The sequence below is a fragment of the Ambystoma mexicanum genome, chromosome 6p (assembly GCF_040938575.1).
Source record: "Ambystoma mexicanum isolate Mex_15411 chromosome 6p, UKY_AmexF1_1, whole genome shotgun sequence".
Classification (NCBI taxonomy): domain Eukaryota; kingdom Metazoa; phylum Chordata; class Amphibia; order Caudata; family Ambystomatidae; genus Ambystoma; species Ambystoma mexicanum.
This window is the reverse complement of record NC_090935.1, coordinates 1,317,153,787-1,317,174,488: the sequence shown is the minus strand read 5'-3', so window position 1 is coordinate 1,317,174,488 and position 20,702 is coordinate 1,317,153,787. Positions and strand designations below refer to the sequence as shown.

The 20,702-nt window shown below is 48.7% G+C and overlaps 1 protein-coding gene across 2 annotated transcripts in view; it reads left to right on the top strand.

Annotated features, from left to right (window-relative positions):
- Positions 1 to 20,702, top strand: part of CNTLN (centlein) — a 2,346,865-nt gene that overhangs the window by 688,817 nt on the left and 1,637,346 nt on the right. For both annotated transcript variants that reach the window (XM_069625978.1, XM_069625977.1), the window contains exon 7: positions 7,349 to 7,482. In XM_069625978.1, the coding sequence (XP_069482079.1) occupies positions 7,349 to 7,482 (134 nt within the window). The remainder of the gene's footprint in view (positions 1 to 7,348; positions 7,483 to 20,702) is intronic.

Here is a 20,702-nt window from a genome sequence, read left to right as displayed (position 1 = left end):
CTACCCTTAATTATGTATAGCTACTTGGCACAGAGGACCAGGGCGCCAAGCATTTGACCTTGTTCATTAGTACAGATATAGTGTGCATTACTTCTCCGTATGATGCCTGTAGCGTGGGAACCAGGTGCTCCACAAAATGCATTTTCTCCTAGGCTTGGTTTGATTTCTCAGCCCTCTCGTGTTTCTTCATACCCTCACATGTGGTATGTTCCTGGGGACACTGCATAGGATTCCCCTCTGTCGACACAAGTGCAACATATGTATATGTGATCCTCTTGTTTTCAAGATCGGGCATTCCTTCTATAATTAGCTGGTTCTTCTGGCCGATTTCCTTTCACCCCACTTTAGTGCAGTATATTCATGGACTGGCGTATAAGGGCGACTTTCCATTTAAGAGCCACTTCTTGGACTCCGTGATTCTCGGTAACGTGACCACAGGATCCTGCTATTTCAGGAAGGGGGTGTAGCTGGAAGTTCATATTCCGAATATACGGGAAATACGCGAGGGTCGCTGGACACATAGATCTGATTATGTGACCGTTCGAATGCCCCGCGTTGCAGACGCTATCTTCATTCTCCAAAACAGGTATGAATACGGCCCCATTCGTAGTCCCACCCTTCTCTCGCCTGTTCTGCCTCCTTCTGTGGTCATTACACCGCCACAGGGCTCATGAGGGGAAGAGGAGGGGAAGGAGGGGCGAGGAGCAGGGTGCTATGCCCCAATCTTGATCTTTTCCATACCCTTGTTAAATATTGCATTCACCGCCGTGGCCACACAGCGATATGGATTCAGGACGGCATGCAATTGAATACCTGGGACATACATTTTAACAATTGTCGGCTTTTACGATTCGGCCTGTTCGTGTCTGGGGAGTTAGTTTACTGCACTGTTCAGACAGGATGTACTGAACTGATATAGCTTTAACCGCTGCTCCACGTAGCTTGCAATAGACGGACTACATATATTCTGGAGAGGTTTTAGTTCACCCAACTCTACTGCAGGATTGCCCCGACACATTATGGCCTGGTATAGATAACCTTTGGTTTATTTGTTAACATATGTGCTCATTATTATTAGTACCAGTTACTGATCCCAGTATATTAGTCACTGGCATCACAGTGTATAGGATAAATACACATATGCAACATGTTGGATGCAATATGTATTTGTTACCTATTGATGTCACATGTTTTCCCTTATTACAGATACTTTTGCCCCAGAACTGAGGGGTCTTCTTTTTTTCTTCCAGTGGCCTCACCCAGGAGGAGCTGGTTTCTTCAAAATTTTGAAGGTTTGGATTTCTTTGTTGTATGTGTGACTGATCAGATGCTCTGTCTTAGCTTTCGACGTATATGCCACTGGGATTGAAGTGAGTTCCTTTATTAATTTAGGCTCTCTCCCGGCTGGTTGGATTTATCTAACAGAAGATCCACACAGGGTCTATTGGGGTAGAATATAATTCTACATTCCTTACCTTATTGCCGGTTTTGTAGTATGAGCTATTACAGCAATCTTTTGGATTCTTGATGAGAACCACATAGTAACGGTTGATGTTGAATGACTGTGGGGTTGCTAGGCTAGGTCAAGGATTTTTTAATATGTGCTTTTTTAACTTTGCCATATGTTTGTTTTCTTTTCTCTTTCCCTTTGTTCTTTTCAACTTTTTGATGCATTTTGGTGATGAACTGGATAGAGAATGAACACAAGGAGTGTATATACAGAAATAGAAGAAGAATCAAGCTCTGAAAGGACAAAGGGAATAACATCAAAATGTCCTTCCATTGATCATATATATCCTATGTTGTTCCTTTATATTATAACCATTTCTGTCCTGTCCTGAGGAAGACGACTGTCAAGCCATCTCCCTCTTTTCTAAGAGATAGATGCCTTAGACACCTTTTAAGGTCGTCGAAACTACCTTTTTTGTGATATCAGTGTGGCACATGTGAATGGTGTAAGCCACATTAGGTACCAGTGGTTGATTACGTTGGTCGAAATGGTGACAAGTGCTGTAGGTTGTACTTTTTATTAACTCTGCACTACAAGCTGGTCCGACAATTTGTAAATTTTATGCCACCCCAGAACATTAGGCTGGAGAGGCGTTATCAGTTTGCAAGTTTTGAAACTTTCTCATACCTTTTTCTAAATTGATGGAATAGCCTTAGTCAGTCTTAGGTCTGACTTGTGGCTTGTGCATGTAGATTGAGACTGGGGTTAACATTAGGACCTTAACAAGATATCCTTCTCTACGTCCCTATGCCCCCCACACTTTTGTCTCTTTTCTTTCCAATTGTTCGGGTCCCCCCACCTACAATTGTTTTTTTTCTTTTGGGGGACGACAGCATTTGATGCTCACCCGGCACCGCAAGGTGCACAATTGGCTATCATGTGGTAGGGCTAATGCAACACCAGTCTTCAGCAAGTACATTAGCCAGAACCACTGGGTCACAACGAAGGGAAAGTAAACTCCCCCACTCGGGCAAACTCAATAATCTTTATCCTAATACACTACACACACAACCGCCTGAGCTATTAGCAGACTCAGCCACCACTACTATCAAAGGAGCCCTTATCAACGCACGCTCCTTAGTCGCTCACTCACCGGACATTTCAGATGTGATCATATCGAACAAACTAGACTTCCTTGCAGTAACTGAAACCTGGCTACACGCCGCTGCTGGACCCTCTCTCGCCATCGCTGTACCCGAAAACTACACCATTATCAGGATAGACAGAGCAACAGGGAGAGGGGGAGGAATAGCAGTTATTGCAAAAACGAACTTAAATATCAGAGAAGTTAAAAATAAAGACATATCTTCTGCTAAACTACTTTCGTTCAAACTCCCATTATCCAGTTCTCAAACAATACTCCTTCACTTGATATAGAGACCACCAGGGGCTATTACCTCCTTTGAGGACATCTCCCACTTACTAACAGCCAACACGAAACCAGGCTCACAAATCACATTACTAGGCGATTTTAACCTCGGCCTACAGGACCCTAATGATGCAAATGCATCTTTAATCAACAACACAATTACACAACTAGGTTTGATACAACACATTAACAAACCCGCACATACTAAAGGCAGAACATTAGACTGGCTTGCCGAAGCCAACCCTAACATTTCGGTGACTGATATTACACCATGTGCCTAGTCAGACCACCACCTTATCATCTTCACAATTCCTAAATTCACACAAAAAAAGGATCACACAACTAAGGTTCCGAAAACCTTAGCCAGAAACCAACGTAATATTACCATTGAGAATCTGAGACCATTGATAAAGCCCATCACTACAGAAACCTGTACCTCCCCCAACACTAATCCCACCACGTTAATCGAACTCTACAATAACACACTGGAACAACGTCTGAATCTAATAGCTCCCTGCAAATTGAGAAAACCCAAACCCTCGGCGCATGTGAACAAATGGTTCTCGGCAGAACTAAAGGCACTGCATAACCTCAAGAGAACAGCTGAATCCAGCTGGAGAAAAGCCCCATCGATCACTTCCAAGCAAAAATTCTCCTTAACAGCAGCCACATATAAAGCTGCTATTATAAATGCCAAAAAAGAGATCTTTAATACAAGAATACACAACGCCAAATCTGGCACAAAAGAGCTTTTATCTATCTTACGAGAACTGGAATCTCCTGTAACCCACCCCCCCCCCCACTGAGGACTGCATCAAGGACAAAACTTGGTGTAATAATATCCAACAAGCGCTCTCAAATAAAATAGCCCTCCTGCAAGCTAAAATAGAATCCATAAAAGCCAGTCTCACGTCTAAGGACCATCCTGACGACCGGCATAGCCATCTTCCCCCTGACTGGCCACTCTTCCACTTCTCCCCTATTACTGAGGACGAAGTAATAAACATAATTGCTAGCTTAAAACCCTCTAACTGTCTTGGCGACCTATGTCCTGCTTCAGTCATTAAGGACGGAGCCAGAGACCTTGCCCCCTTCATCACCTCTCTGATTAACGCCTCGTTCAAAAACGCGACAGTTCCCAAGAACCTTAAAGAGACTTGGGTACTACCCCTGCTCAAAAAACCCAACCTAGAACCCAACACTCCCACTAATTAAAGGCCTATCACTACAGTCCCCTTCCTTCTAAAAATTCTAGACAGAGTAGCACCTCCAAACCCAAAAACATTTGGAAGACAACAACCTTCTAGGACTGAGACAATCCGCCTTTAGACCAAAGCACCAGACTGAAACAGCCCTCCTGGATCTAAAAATCCAAATGGGTGAAGCCAAAGACAAGGGCAAGCTGGCCATTCTGCTCCTGTTGGTTTTGTCTGCAGCCTTCGACCTAGTCAACCACCAGATTCTGACCGAACACCTCTCCTCGGCTGCTGCATTCTCCCAGGATGCCACCAATTGGATCCGGTCCTTCCTATCTGACAGAACAACTGGGGTCTTTGCCCCCGCAGGCTGCACCGCTGCAGACCCTGTCCCAATCCAATGTGGAGTTCCCCAAGGTTCTTGCATCTCCCCTACACTTTACAACATCTTCACCAAGCTCCTCTTCGTCTGCTCTACTAACCACAACCTGAACAGACTGCAGATACTTCAAAACAATGCACTCCGATGCGTTCTCAATCTCCCTCGGAAGGCCCAAATATCCACATTCAGAAAGGAATCCCACTGGCTCCCCATCGCGATAGAATTAAACTCCGGGCGCGAGTCATCACACAGAAATGCCTACACTTAACAGCCTCTCTGTACCTTTCAGACAAATTCACGAGACAGAACTCTATCAGACCTACCAGATCACCCTACCTTCACCAACTCAGCATACCGAAGTTCAACCTGAAAATTGCTGGGGGAGCTAGCTTCCCGGTATTGGCAGTTAAAAACTGGAACGCACTACCAATGACGATTAGAGCAGACAACTCATTTTGGTCGTTTAGAGCTAAAGTCAAGGAATAGTTCTTCACCCAACAATAGAATGATTACGGCACTACCTCTTTGGAAGCTACTCTAGTCTTAGCCCCTTAAATATACGTTATGACAGTGGCAACTCAAATTGTAACTTGGTCATGTCACGACCTACTGTACCTCACCTGGACCACTCTGTAACTAGGTACATGGTTACCATTTACTGTAATGTATTATATTCTGTATGTGCAACAATATGGTACTACTATTGATCCGTAAGCTTTTTAGCGCCCAGTTACCCGAGGGTTTGGCCGCGTTTTACAAATAAACAAACTAAACTACACCAGAGCTACTAGACATGCAAGTGTTTTTCCTGCCAGGGAGCTGGTGCCACTTTCTCCCCTAAATCCTTGATATAGGAGCTACTCACTCTAGCTCAGCCATTGACCAACTTTCAAAGAGGGCATCAGGCAAGAACAACATGCCACACACTACACTTGGTCTTGGTTCGAGTCTATTAATCTTTTTTTTTTTTTAAGCAACTTTATTTATTCAAACACAGACATGTTCAAATACTGTATTGGCCGGAGATTTAAATAACTTTCGAGTCTATTAATTTTAAAGGAACTAGGGGATCCTCAGCAAAACAATGTGCCCCGATAGCTTACTTATAATAATGTTCAAAAAAGAAAAATGGTTCAGAAATAGTGAGGGCAGGGGAGAGTAGATAAGTATGGTAACCAAGAAAAAATGCTACCCAGAACTTTGATAGAGCTCACACCCCTGTAAAGGCACGATTGACGGTCGTCTGGCACTGTTGCAGCCTATTGCGTCCAATTGTGGCATTTTATGTTGTAATGCTTTTAAATAAAACATGGCGCTTGTGTGCGCAATGCATTCTGGTGCACTCAAAGCCATAGTGGAAATTTGCTTCAGGCCCGAGTGGAATCTACACTTGATGTGAATTGTTATGATATGAGGATAAACATGCTTTGAATGTTGTTGGAATTATTCCACTGGTAAACGTGTTTTCAATGTTATTAATTGCTTATGTTGGTCTGCTTTGCTCATCCAAATAGACTTGGGGGGAAAAATGTGTGCAAATAGGCTAGAATAAGCCGGTGCCGGCTGGTACCTGATGACGTTACCTTGGACATTGCCAAAACTGAGTATGAGTTATGGAGTTCTTTTCATGTTCTCTTGAGAGAGGGAAGAGTTCTGCTCATTGAAGGTTACCAAAGGTCACTCTGGCCATTGGCCCCTGAGAGCTGCCAACAGGTAGAAACTTTGAGAGCCAGAGGGTTCTAGAAAGTGCCAGCCTGCGATTGAGGAGGGCTTAAAATGAGAGGCACCGCGGCGGTCAGGTTGAAAGCTTCACTTGGATGATGGACACATCGCTACAGGCCGGTTGATGCCAAGATCTCTCTCCTTGACTGTTTGGGGCCTTTTCAGTGACTTCTGGTGAGATGAGGATATTTCTTGCTGCTGTGTCAACTGTGATGTATTTTATTTTGACTTCTTTTATTCTTTGCATGTACAGTATTCACTTGCCCATTTAGTATTCATATGCATTTATCCATTCATTTATTGTTTTTGTTGATGGTATGAATAACAAGGTTGTAACGTAAAGAGACCTTTAGCAGTGCCGTTGGGTGTCTGATTGCTCTCCAGCGTCCAAGGTTTTCATTCAGTGCACTGGGTGAGAAAATAGCTAAGACTTCTGTGTAATATATCTGGGAACTTTGTGAAAGCAAAACATATGTCCCCCTTATTCTGCCCTCCCCCACCCCTCTGCTCATCTGCTCCTTGTTGGTCTACTTACTAGATGGATGCTCAGTTTCTGCCTTGCCAGCTCCCATGTCTTGCGCCTTCAAACCCCCACAGTGTGCATGGAATCCACAGAACGTGGCCATGTGGCGGTCTAATTGCGTATTGCACGCAACGAGAGGGGCGGACCCAGTGATGTTTCGGTGTCCAGCCGCACTGCATGGATAGCAGCCCCTTCTGACACCCTCAGTTGCATTGTCTTTACTTGAAGCACTTATCTCTATATTGTATTATTGATTTTCCACAAGTTGTGCCAAAGATTATAATATTCCATGGGTGGTTAGTATGGGATCTTTCTTATCTTTTTTTGTGGTTTTTAATTAGATCACATTTTTTTAGAGGTAGAGATCAAGAAACTTTTTACACATTGAGCACTTTAGATTCAATTGATAGCCATGTATTTATGTTCTCTCTTTGTACTTGCACGCTATTTGGCAACTCACCTGAGTTAGCGGTCAGATGTAGGCTTTTAAGTGTGGGGAATTGATACTTTGGGTTTTCCCAATTATGAGTATTCAAAAGTTGGTTTCTGCTATGGCATTTGTTTTCTAATAGTTGTGCTTACAAGGAAAATGTTTGATTTGTTGATTGTTTCTCTGTTTATGTGATATGCTTGTGATTTTTTACAGAGTTTGCAAAGCGATTTAACAGAGGCTAGACAACAAATGGATGACTTGCACACAAAAAACACTGAATTATCATCACAACTTGCTGTCAAACAGACAGAGCTAACACAAAAAGAAATAGATACCACTAGACTAAGGCAAGTAATGTCCTTTGATATCTTACAGCCATTTCTTCCAGTTTTCATGTTAGAATTCTGTTGATATTAGTGAATCTGCTGTAGCAGTTGCAAGGATTGGGAAACACGGTTACTTCAATAAAAAAACAAGCATTTAGAAAACCAACAGTTTTAACTTTCCTATATGCGGGCATGTTTAGTATCCATTGGAGATATAGGTGAAGTAAATACTGTTTTTGAAAACATTTTTTAACCATTTTTGTTGAAATCTCGATTAACATGAGAAACATATAACATCACATAGTAGGCCATTGAAAAACATGACATCAAAATCTCATTTTTTATAAACATAACTGTATACGTGTTTTCTTAACGCAGCTGTTCACAGGTAAATGCAGGTTAAGGATTAGAAGGATAGAGGAGAATACGGTGAATGAAGAGAAAAAGAGAGGGAAAAAAAGGCTAACACAATGCCAATCATCATGGTTTCACAAGGTGTTTCAGAAGTAGCGGCTGAAAAAACATCTGCTCTTTATCTGCCACATAGTCCAAAAATGGCCCCCATATGCGTGTGAACTTGGGCAACTTCCCCTCTGCCGTAGCTGTGAGTTTCTCCATTCCCAACAACTTCCAAATCTTCACCCACCAGTAGGATGTGTGTAGTCCCTTTTCATCTTTCCAGAAGCGTGCACGTGTAATTCGGGCTGCTGTGAGCAACTGAGATCAATTCTGCTCTGGGACCTGGCATAGGGAACGACCCGTCATCCAGGACATCCCCCAGCAGCAGGACCCGTGGGCACATGGGGAGCAAGGCGCCAGTGATTTATTTTATTTTGGATGGTATCGCCAACCCGAATGATTGTATAACTGGACAATACCACCATATATGGGCTAAATCGCCTCGCTCCCCACACCCATATCAGCATGTATCGGGATAGGTGGGGTTCATCGCATATAACCATCATCGGGATAGATACCAACGGAAGCAGAGTTTAAGGGCCCCCTCCTTTTATCGGTGGTGCAGCGAGAGCTTTTCTGCGCTCTGGTCTATACCTTCTGCCAAGACTCCCTGGAGATCTCCAACCCCAGTTCCCTCTCCCATGCCACCATATAGGAGAGTTTCTCTTCCAACGAGGTGCTTTCCAGGAGCCTTTAGCAAGTGGCCAGTCTGTGGGTCTGTTGTACTTGAAGGACTATTCCCGTTGGGTTTCTGGAGGCTGATTTTCATATGGCTGTGTTAGTCAGCCATTGGCAAAGCTGTATGTATCGGAATCATTTGGATTACGGGAGCTTGAATTTCTCCTTGTATTTTACGAAAGTTAGGGGTTCATGGTCCTCGCAGCCTCAGGGGTTTGCCCGATGCCCAGAGCCGAAGCAATCCGTCCTGGAGGCCCGGACTAAAGGCCGGATTTTGGGTGATGGGCGAGAGTGGGCCCAGGCCCGATCTGAATCCCCTCTGCGCGCAGGCTTTATCCCAGCTCTGAAGCGTCATTAAGGTGGTAGGTAGCATTGTGTCTCGTTGCCTTCGAATTTCCCTATGGAGGAATGGAAGGTGACCCAGTGGGAAGGGGGCTGCAAGTTGCCTGATATCTCGCCATTTGGGAGCTTCAGCACTCTACGCCCAGCATTGCGGCGACTTGGGCCGCTCGCTAGTACCGTGGGATTGAGGGAGCCCCAGGCCACCCAGCATGTTCCCTCTTGTGAGAAGCCTGTGAGGGATACTGTTTTTTTGCCCTGCCATACGAATTGGCCCACTGCCTTCTGTAGAGCGAATAAGGCCTGAAAGATGTACAAAAGCTTTGGTAGAAGGGTCCTCTTGACTGTGCTGATGTGTCCCAGCCATGAAATCTCCTGAGAATCCCACTGTTGAAGCCATTCCTTGGCTTCTTTCAGGAGATTGGGGATATTCGCCTACGATAGCCATGAGTACGTTGGGGTCAGCCGTATTTCCAAATACGGGATGTGTGTGGTCGACCAGCGAAAAAGGAATATTCCCTGAAGGGTTGCCAGAGCGGAGGGGGACTCTGACAGGCCCATGCCCACTGAGTTTGCTGGGTTCACTGCAAACCCTGAAGCTGCTGTAAATCGGCCTAATGGATCAATTACGGTTGGAGAGGGCTGTGTGCATTGCTTAAAAAGCAGAGAACATCGTCTGCGTATAGTGCCACTTTATGGCATTGACCCCCATATTCGAAACTTTGGATTTTTGGATGAAGGCGGATCCGCTGGGCTAGGGGCTCAACCAACAGGGTGAGTGCCAGGGGGTATGGGGGGCAACCCTGTCTCGTTCCTTTGCCAGAAGCTATAGGGGGAGACCATTGCGAGTTGACCTTGACATGGGTCGACGAGATTTGGAAATTTGCAAGGATCAACTTGGAGAATCTCGGGCCAAAGCCGAATCCCCTTAGGACTAGTTTCAGATATTCCCAGGACATGCTGTCGAAGTCTTTATGAGCGTCAAAGGATAGCAATGAGAGTTTGCCAGGGCTTCTGGGGGCTAGGGCGATCAGGTCGATTACACAGCGAATGTTGTGTGCTGAGCGATTTTGAATAAAACCCATCTGGTCTTTATCTATTCATGTCGGGAGGACATCTCAAAGATGGCGTGCAATTATTTTACTGAAATGTTTCGCATCTGCATTGAACACTGCAATAGCGCGATAACACGTTCATTAAATTGGGTCTTTCCCTGGTTTCCAAATCAGTGTGGTAGGGGATTCTGGCATGGGTTGCGTGACGGACCCAGCGGTCCAAGAGGAATTAAAGAGTTGTGTCAGGTGAGGAATCGGGTCTGAGCTAAAGCATTAATTCGTGAAACCATCAGGGCCAGGAGCTTTTCGGAGGAGGGGGATTGAATTGAGAGTTCGACTTCTTTAGTGGGTATGGGCTCTTCCCGGGGGTCCCAGAGTGCCTGCCAAACTGTGGTAGGTGTGCATCAAGTATAAATTCCTGGGTAGCCTGGGGGTTGGCGTGATCGGGGGAGGCCTGCTCCCTAAAAAATTCTTCCACGATTCAGAGTTTACCCTCCTCCTAGGACACACCCCCACATCAGCGCCCGCAGGCTTTCTATGCAATTTAGTGGGGTTTGTTTTTTCAGTTTTGCCACTAAGAGCTTGTTGGCCTTGTTTCCTCTCGTATAAAACTATTGCTTTGTAAGCATTAGAGAGTACTGTGCTCGCCCCATGTGATGCGCCTCTAAAGCTTTCCGTGCTGTGCGCAGGTCCCGAAGGGAGCGCTGGGATCCTTTTTCCCTGTGTATCACCTCTTGTATTTGGACCTCTCTCTCCAACTGGGCCTGTAGCTGTTTCTTGACCCTTCCTCTCGCTGCTGCTTGATCTATGTTGTGGCCTTGAATAACTGCATTCCTGGTGTCCCATTAAGGAGTCTTCCAGCAGGAACTCGTTCAGTCGCCAGGGTGGTTTGGGCAAATGGATCGCATGGGGAGTTGATATCATCAGCATTACCGGTGCGTGATCTGACAGATATTTTGGGAGAATCTCCATAGCAAATGTCTGTAGGATGAGAGTGTCAGAAATGAGAAACCTATCCAGTCTAGAGAACCCCTTGTGTACGGCTGAGAAGAAAGTATAGTCGCGTTCCTCCCGGTGGAAGAAGCGCCAAGTCTCTTGAGTGAGTGTTCGCGCAACAGTCTAGTGAGCGCTATGAAACATTTTTTGTCGTTGGTAGTTGGGGGTAAGGATTTGTCTACTCGGGGGTTCACCACCGCGTTAAGGTCCCCACCCAGGATAAGGTCCCCCTCTGCATGTTCTCCCAGTATCTTACATAGTGAGGCAAAGAATAGCTCCTGGTGGGCGTTCGGAGCGTACAACGAAACCACGGTCACCTTATGCCCAAACAAGATATACCTCCCCACCCCATTGTGCAACACTCTCAGCATTGTCAGAGGGGGTACCCTTGTGTACCAGGGTGGCGACCCCTTGTTACTTCAGGCCGCTGGAGGCACAAAGCTTTATGGGGTAGAGTTTGTTATTGAGGCAGAATTCATCTGATGGCAAGAGGTGGGTCTCTTGAAGAAACAGGAGCGAGGGGTTGAGGGTGGCCATTTTATGGAACAATGCTTTACGTTTCAGGGTGGAATTTGGACCTTGGACATTTAGGGTTAGCAATTAACATCAGGGGAAGCCATCCTGAGATCGTTTGGGTAGTTGTACAATGATGTGGATGACTGTCCTGACAAAAGAGGGATGACCCTTGGGCTTCCCCGCCCCTGCGCCCGTAGGCTCCGGTGCTGTGTAGCTCTGCCAACGGGGGAGAATGAAATGGAGTGTCCAAGTGGTCGGCCTGAAGGTTTTTCTGAGGGGCAGCAATGACATTGTGTCAAGATAGATGCAAGGCAATTTACTAAGCATTGTGTTATGATACAAGTACAACTTCATAAAATTAAAACAAAGACAAAAAAAAGTAATACAAGTTTTAGGAGAGATTTTCTGAGCTCTCCCCATCTTAACCAACAACAACATTATGTCAACAGTAATGGGCGTTATCCGTTCAGGGCGACCGATCAGTGTTATTATCATGGGTATCAGGCTGGTAGTTGGGCCAAGCTTTGTGGAGGCTTGGCAGGCCTGGCATAGGCACACAAAGAACCCATAACAAATCCCTCCTTTCATTCCTTCCTAGTGTTTGTAGTAACTTCCTGGTTACCACTTCCTGTTGCCAAACAGGAAGTGCATGATAACTCATGAGCTCTCTAGTGTTTGGGTGTGGCTGGCTATATGAACCACACCCAAGATTCTTCCAGTGCTTCGTGTTGCTTACTTTGAGCTGTATCAGCAACATACTTGCCGTGCTCTGGATCAGCCAGCATCTGATTACCTGCTCCGTATCATCCTGTTTCTGATTACCTGCTCCGGATCATCCTGCTTCTGCTTACCTGCTCTGGATCATCCTGCTTCTGCTTACCTGCTCCGGATCATCCTGCTTCTGCTTACCTGCTCCGGATCATTCAGCTTCAGTTTACCTGCTTCTTACTCCACTCAGCTATCTCCAGTCAAGAGGGACCAGCACCAGTAAGAACAAAGAAGAACAGCGTTAACACGCGCACATCAGTAACCCTGCGCATACTCGCCGAATCTTCCCGCAACGCTGGAATCTAGGTTAGTTGCACGAGCGAACAAACCCCTGTAAGAAAGAAGAGACATTATTCATTGCGCTTGCTCCAATAACGCAGACACTTATTTCACTGCGCTCTCTCTCCCCAGGCGGTGCATACTTAGCAAAAGCATCTGTGCAAACTTACCTAACCACCAAGTCTCCAGTAGCGCTGAACCCGGACTCGAGGCGCTAATACCACATAATTTCTCCTGCAAGGGAAAGGGAGAGACATTACCAGGCGCGCTCGAATTGAAGGCGCTGTGCAAACCTACCAGCAGCTAGCTTCTACATGCAGCGCTACTCGCCCACAAAAATACCGGCAAAGAAAGACAATATGGACAATTTTGGACACTCAACATTCTCCGCGCAACGTTCACTTGTGGGAAGGACTTTCTAGCCAGTGAAGAAACTGGCGCCTTGAACTCTCGGCCTCACTGTGAAGGCATAAAACAGCGTTTGGCATTTGAACTCAGCCTGCAGAAATTGGCACCAATCACATGAGTGAATCGCGCCCCTGCAAATGCAGGATGGAGTGCACACCCTACTAAAGATCAAGGTAAGCCCATAGGGGGACATCACAGCACACAGTAAAGAGAAGGGAAGGGCCCAGGGGAATCGGGTGAATTCAGGTCTGAGTGTACACCTTGTATTTGACAGGTATTCCTCCAGGTGAAACAGGGGAAGTGAAGACTCTGGGTCAAGGGAGGCTCATCCATTGCTCCTGCAGAGACACAGGTGAGTGTGACAGTTGTATCATGTTCCTTCCACTTCTAACAGCAGGGCATCCACGGCTAAGGCCGCAGGTTTGAATGTGGCTTCCCAGTTAGTGGACCTCCCTCTGTAACGTTTAGTTCATAGGTGTGTGCACCTTGTCCGCTCCAGCAATCAATCATTCTCCTCCTTAATAGCAGTGTTCAAGGCTGGATGAGTCTTCCGGAAACCCGTGGATCTTTCAGGTGGGCCCCGCAGACTCCGTCTCCAAACGCGGAGTCTCTGCCACGGAAGGCCATCCCGTAGGTCTCCTTTTATCCTTTGGCGTGGGGTCCGGGTATGAATTGACGGCTCTCCAGCTTCTGGAATGGCATCATTGTTGGTTTCGAGCATTACGTCTTTAGCTTCTTCCTTCAAGTTAATGATATAGTGTTGGTTGTGGAGATCAAGGATCAGCTTTCATGGGACCCCCCAGCGGTAGCAGACTTTCCTAACCTGTAATCATGCTGTGACCTTTTGGAAGCACCTGTGGCTTGCTAGAGTGTAAGGCGAAAGGTCTTGGAACAGTGTCGGGGATGATCCCCGGAATTGTCGGCTCTGACCTTCTGGCCGCTGCCATAATATCTTCCTTTTGATGTAAAAGTGCACTTGGGAGAGAACGTCCAGTAGCAAATTACATCTCTGTTGGAAGGAGGAGTAGACACGATGGGTCCTGTAGAGACTATGCACCACAAGAGCGTCCTCCTATATGATAGGGGTGAAGACCTGCTTATATGCCTTGGCAGGTATGGTATGCCAATGTTTCTCTGTGTCTCTGTGCTAAGCGTGTGGGCAGTGGGGCGCCAGGGACTAAGGAAGCATAATCTGATCAGTGGCCTCCCTTTTCCTTAATTTCTTGTTTCACCGAGGCCAGCTCTTCTCATTTCATGTGCCCCTCATCAGCTTCACATGTGCAGCTGGGGATGGAGCGCGAAGAGGCACCAAGTGCTGTGTGTCAGTGGGTTCCCACACCGCCTCGCCACCTCATTGACTTCAGGGCCAAGCCCTCATGTGCAGCAGTCCTGTGCAGTTGGGGTGGGGGGGGCAAAGAGACACCAAGTGTTATGTCGGCAGCCTTCCAGCCCCTCTTGCCGACTTTGGGGCCGACCTCTCATGTGCAGCAGGGGGGGAGAGGCTCCAAGCCATGTATGCAGGCGGGCTCCAGGTATGCCCTGCCACTTTGTTAACTCTGCGGCAAGCAGGAGAGGGAGGGAGCCGGGTCCTCCGCTCCCGGACTACGCGTTCCTCCTGGCCACTGCTCCCTCCCTGCCTTCTGTCCCGCCTCTGCTATCTCTCCCAGCCGGGACCGAAGAAATCGGGCTCTATGGAAGCAGGAGGGGGGGCTACTCTGGGCACCACCACCCCCAGACCGCTCCACCCGCCGCACTCACTCCTCACCTCCGCTGCCAGGTGCGGCCGCTGCTGCTCTGTCAGCTATACTCTCGCTGTCATTGGGAGCGGGTCTACTCCTCCACTCTGTGGTTCACGGCCTGCACCAGGGGGCCAGGCCGCCCAGCGTGCCGGCGGGGGGCTAATCGGGGGACCCTCTGCTGCTGGCTAAGCCTCTCAGATGGTCTGGGGGACCGCTCTTGGGTTCACTAGTGCTTGAGTCGCCATCTTGCTGGTGCAGATGTTGTGTCAGGGCGGAGAAATCTGCCTATCTGCAGATACTCATGCTGCGGTTTTGCTCGCCGGAGCAGCTCCTCGGTCTGGGACATCATCAGGAGATATTATGGAAGGAACCAGTTGCTTTACATAGCCGGTGACCGTTGAATCAGGCGCTCTATCCCGGAGCTCACGGCAGGCATGACCGCATGGGGTGCTGCCTAGCCACGCCCCCCGTAAATAGCACTTGTCCCAAATATTCTAGGACTGGATTTAGATTAGTAAATTAACCCACTGCTTGAATATATGGGAAGTACTTTCTGGCATCAGGAGATGCATATTTTTTCAAAAGCTATTTATCTCACCAATATTACCTCTCAGAGTTGACGTGTTAAGTGCATGGTTCCAGCAACACTGCCTTTAATCTGCCCACATCAAATTTTGCACTAGATTTGTAGCATCAGCTGCCTTTCCTTTTGCTCACCGTGTGATTACACGTGTTTCTGCAATAAGATGGCCAACGCGCCTATTGTTGATCCGGCTCCTAGCAACTGAGCCTGATCACACACGCAATCCGATTGGAGGCATCATCTTTCTTACCACATCCGGCACGACCGGAGGGCGCTAGCCGGCCTTCCAACACAAGGCCCGACACAAAAGGCCATTACCCGTCCGTGCCTGTCGGGGCCGTCCCGGGGCCGCAGGGCCTGCCACTCTGCCCAGCCATTTGCCGCGCCCAACGCCTGCCTTGCCACTCCACAGGGTAAGCCCAATCACCTGGTCTCCCTGCACACCCACCTACCCCAGGTTGTGCATCATGCAGCACCTCATAAATGACTTCCATGACCTTGCAGTTATCTACTCCAGCATATGTACACATTGACGCCTGAAATTACCCCAGCCGCTTCTGATTAGGCATGTGCCAAGCCCCATTGATATGACTCAGTTTGCATGATATGCTGGCCTGCTGAATGTTATCTTGAAAGTATATGTGCCTGCCACAACCCCTTGCTACGCTAACTATCTAATGTGTACAACATTGCCTAATGATATTTGGAAAGTATATGTGCCTGCCACGACCCCTTGCTATGCTGACTATCTAATGTGTACAATTTTGCCACTGGTCGCACCCATGTCACAGAATAGTTGTATTTTATTGCTTCTACCCTTGTTTTAATGTCCATTGTTAAATTACTTCTTGCCTGCTGAACAACATTTCGAGGGGATTGTGTCCTTAAACGTATTCCATATCTATGACAGTAATGACCACAGCTGTGCTGCCTCAGAAAACTTTTTGGCGTCCTGCGTCGATGACGTCAATACGCTGTCCCTCGAGGGCCTCCGTCAAGGGTCGATGTCACCAGATGTTATATATAGGAGGCACAATGCCCGTAGCCTCAGTTATGTTACTTCTGCAAACGTGTTTGCTTCGGAATCTCGCCGCGCTCGGTTCTCCTATTTTGCAATTGTGAAAATGTCTTCATCATCTTCTACCCCAAAGTCGGGCTTTAAAAAGTGTCGGGACTGTGGTTCAAGATGTCCATCACAGACCCGCACGACGTCTCCCTCTGGTGCCTGGGCGAATGCCACGCCACCGACGACTGCGATGACTGACAATCCCTGACATCGAAGGCCTTGCAGGAGCGGAAGAAGAAATTATCGGTAGGTAGGGTTTCTAAAATCTGTAAGTCGAAATCTGCTGGGCTTTCGACCGACGACTCGAGGGGCAACTCTCTGCGTCGGCGTAAGTCCAGAGGGTCTCGGTCTCTGAGTGGGTCCCACCATTCCTCTGCCTCTTCTAGGCATTTGCGGAAGCGCCGTCACCGGTCGCCTTCCCCGTCCTCGTCGGAGGACTCCACCAGACGGCGGGGTCACTTGTCCCACCAAGTATTCATCGCTGGCCGAATGGGATGCATTCCGGCAGCAGATGATGGTGATTTTCGAATCGCAGGGCACTGTTCTGTCTGCGCCTTCGAGAGAAGCCAGCAAGGAACGAGCTAGAACCACCACTCGCACGCCTTCAAGCTCAGGCGTCATAGCCGTGCCAGGTCCCGGACCTCGACGCCCTCGAGACCGTCGTAACCTGTGAGGCCTTCCAAGAAGGCATCAACGCCATCGGCGCAGTGTCCGTCGAGGGACTCTCTCGAGGCTCCGGCTCCGAAGAAGTCGTCGACGCCATCGGCACCGAGGCAATCGAAGGACACTCTCCGGGCTCCGGCCTCGAAGCACTTGTCGAAGCCATAGGCGCCTCGATCGACGTTGACGCCAATTCCATCGGCGCCCTCGACGCCTTTTGAGGAGAATTTGCCAGAGGTGCCCCGGAGGGCTGTGGAAACTCAGAGAAAGGATCTCAGTAAGTCAGTGAGGCCTGTTTTTGAGCCCTTCTCTGTTCCTCCCCCCAGGATGGATTTATTCCAACCTTTGGATTACATTTCGGAGGTGGAAGAAGGGTCTGATGAGTGATGGTGCCTCCTGAGGTTCCTGATGACCTTTTGTCTGGTCAGTCAAATGGAAGACCTCCGTCAGTCCTTACATGACGCCAGTGGTCTTGACACCTCTCCGGAGGTTGAGTTTGGCCGGCCTGAGCCTGGCACGCATGCCGAATCCTCATATAGGTGTCCCATGTCGAGGGTGATTTAGTACTTGGGGTGGTCTGCTCCATCTGTTGATTTTCTTCAGGATGGTCTGATGGATATCCTTGACCAAGGTCCACCCACTGACATGGTGTTGCCATTTCATATGGCTTTGCATAGACGGGTGGCGGCGGCTTGGCTTGCTCCGGAGAGTCTCCCGGCAGTGAATAAGTTGCTACCAAAAAAATATCGTCCAGCCAGTGGTGACCCCTGCTACTTGTCAACGCATCCCACTCCGGAGAGTTTGGTGGTGCAGGCGGCTACGGCCCCAGCAAAGCAGGCTGCATACCCTACCATCCCTCCTGATAGGGACGACCAGCGCTTTGATGGTTGGGCGAAGAAGGTATTTTCTTCTGGGGGTATGGCTTTAAAGGCAGCCAACTCTGTTTGTGCCTTGGCAACATTCACTCGCTCTCTGTGTAATTGTGCATCTTTGGAGGCTGAGCATATTCCCGAAGGGGAAGAACGGGATGGTTTTCTATCCCTCGTGCAAGATGGCAAGGATGCCATGTGTGAATCTGTTCAGTCGGGTCTGGACATGGCAGACTGTGTCAGCCGGTCCATGGCTGCGAGCACCGTGATACGCAGGTTTGCGTGGTTGTGGAAGTCGGGGTTTGCTCCTGATGTGCAATCCCGGCTTCTAAACATGCCCTTTGATGGTGTCCATCTTTTTGGCAGCAAGGCTGACGAGAGCCTTGAGAGGTTGCAGACCTCCAAAGCGGCAGCGAAGTCTTTGAGCGCTGCAGTATGTCAACCTCCGTCTTTTCGTCCTGGGGACAGCAATGGGGGGGAGGTTCCTTTCGGTACTACTCTTCCTTTGGTAGATTGAGAGGAGCTGCCAGTCAAAGGGGCCACCGTAGGAGTACCAGAGGTGGAAAGCAAGGTACTCGAGGTGCCAAAGCCGCTCGGGCAGTTGCTTGTTTGCCCTCAGGCACTGCCGCAGCTGCGTCCGCTCAGTCATGAGGCCATGTCCCATGGTTCGCCGGTTGGGGGCAGACTGGCGCAGCATCTTGGAGAATGGCGTGCCATTACTTCAGATGTGTGGTTTCTGGAGATCATAACCCATGGCTACTGTCTCCCCTTTCGGCAGAGGCCTCATGACATTCCACGGTTGAAGCTCTCTTTGAAGTGTCGGGATCTGTACCTTGCGCAGGAAATCCCATCCCTGCTGGAGGAAGGCACCATAGAACTGGTGCCTGTAGCAGAGAGGAACAAGGGATGGTATTCCCCTTATTTTTTGATCCTGAAAAAAGACGGGGGATTGAGACCCATCATGGACTTGCGTGGGCTGAACAAGCTCCTCAGGAAGGACAAGTTCAAGATGGAAACTCTTTCTCAAGTCCTCCAGGCTCTTCAACTGCAAGATTGGTTGGTGTCTCTAGAACTCAAGGATGCTTACGTTCATGTGCCGATTCATCCAAAGCACAGGAAGTACCTGAGGTTCGCGGTTGGAGATTCGCATTTTCAGTTTCGGGTCCTGCCGTTCAGATTGACTTCTGCCCCGAGGGTCTTCACCAAGCAGATGGTGGTGGTGGCAGCATATCTCAGGAAAGGGGGGATTCACGTATACCCCTACCTGGACGATTGGTTGATCAGGGTGCGTTCTTCCAAGCAAGCCCTGGATCATCTGTCGGTCACCTGCCAGTCCCTTCATAAACTGGGCTTCTCCCTCAATTTAACGAAGTCCCATTTGACACGACACAGCGGCTCCAGTACATCGGAGCAGTGCTCGACACATCCCTGGGGCTGTGTTTGCCTCCCCAGGTAAGGGCTCATCGCATTCTGCAGATGATGGACAAGTTTCGATGTGCCCAGAGTCTCCCGGCAATCGAGTTCTTGAGGTTGCTCCACCTCATGGCATCCTGCATTTTTCTGGTGCCAGTTGCCAGGCTGCGGATGAGATCTCTGCAGTGGTCTCTCACGATGAAGTGGTTGCAGCTCTCCGGCAGGATGTCGGATCACGTTCAGATTCCGCCCTCGGTCGCACAAGATCTTCTGTGGTGGGCTGTCGAAGGCAATCTGATGAAGGATGCTCCATTTTGGCAACCGTGGACGGAGGTGACGATCGTGACGGACGCATCCCTCATGGGGTGGGGAGCTCATGCCAACGAGCTGACAGACGTCAGAGTCCAGACTCCACATCAATCTGTTAGAGCTGCAGGCTGTCAGTCTAGCCCTGAAGGCTTTTCTGCCGTCTGTGCGTGGGAAAAGTGTCCTGATTATGACGGACAATACAGTGGCCATGCACTACCTCAACAAAAAGGGGGGGGGCAGGGTCACTCCTGTTGTGCAGGGAGGCGATGCAACTCTGGTTCTGTGCCATCCAGCAGGAGATTTCGATCTCGGCAGTTTGTCTGGCCGGAGACGAAAACGTGGCGGCGGACGCTCTGAGCAGGCAGAGCAGTCTCTCACGAGTGGGAGCTGGCTCAGCAAGTTCTTTTGGAGATCTTCGCCCTTTGGGGAACCCCACAAGTGGATCTCTTCGCCACCAGTGTCAACCGGAAGTGCGAAAGATTCTGCTCGCGGGAATTTCCTCCAAGAGGAGCCTTAGGGGACGCGTTCGTAGTGGAGTGGTCCTTCCCACTGCTGTACGCGTTCCCTCCAGTCTCCGTCATTCCGCAAGTGTTGCGGAGGTTACAGAGGTTCGGTTCCCGGATGATCCTCATTGCTCTGGCAAGGGCCAAGGGCATGGGCCAGGAGAGCGTGGTACCCGGACCTTCTAGACCTGTCCATGTGCTCTCCATGTCGTCTTCTCTACCGAGACGATCTGCTCTCACGGGAGGGGGGTCGAGTTCTCCATCCAGAGGTCAAGTCTCTCAGCCTTCATGCTTGGTATCGGAAAGGCTGAGGTATAAGGATTGGGACCGCCCCGAAGAGGTGATGGAGGTGTTGCTTTCGGCCAGACGGCCCACAACAAAATTCTTGTGCCGTTGGAGGAAGTTCTGCGACTGGTGCAGGGTACAGAATGTGGATCCTTTCCAATGTTCCATTGCTTTGGTTTTGTCTTTTTTGCTTTCTTTAGCCCACAAGGGCCTGAAAGTAGGTACCATTAAGGGGTACGTGGCGGCGCTGTCCATATTTAAGCGCTCGTCTGAGGAATGTTCTTATTTTAAGATCCCTTTGATTTCTCAGTTTCTA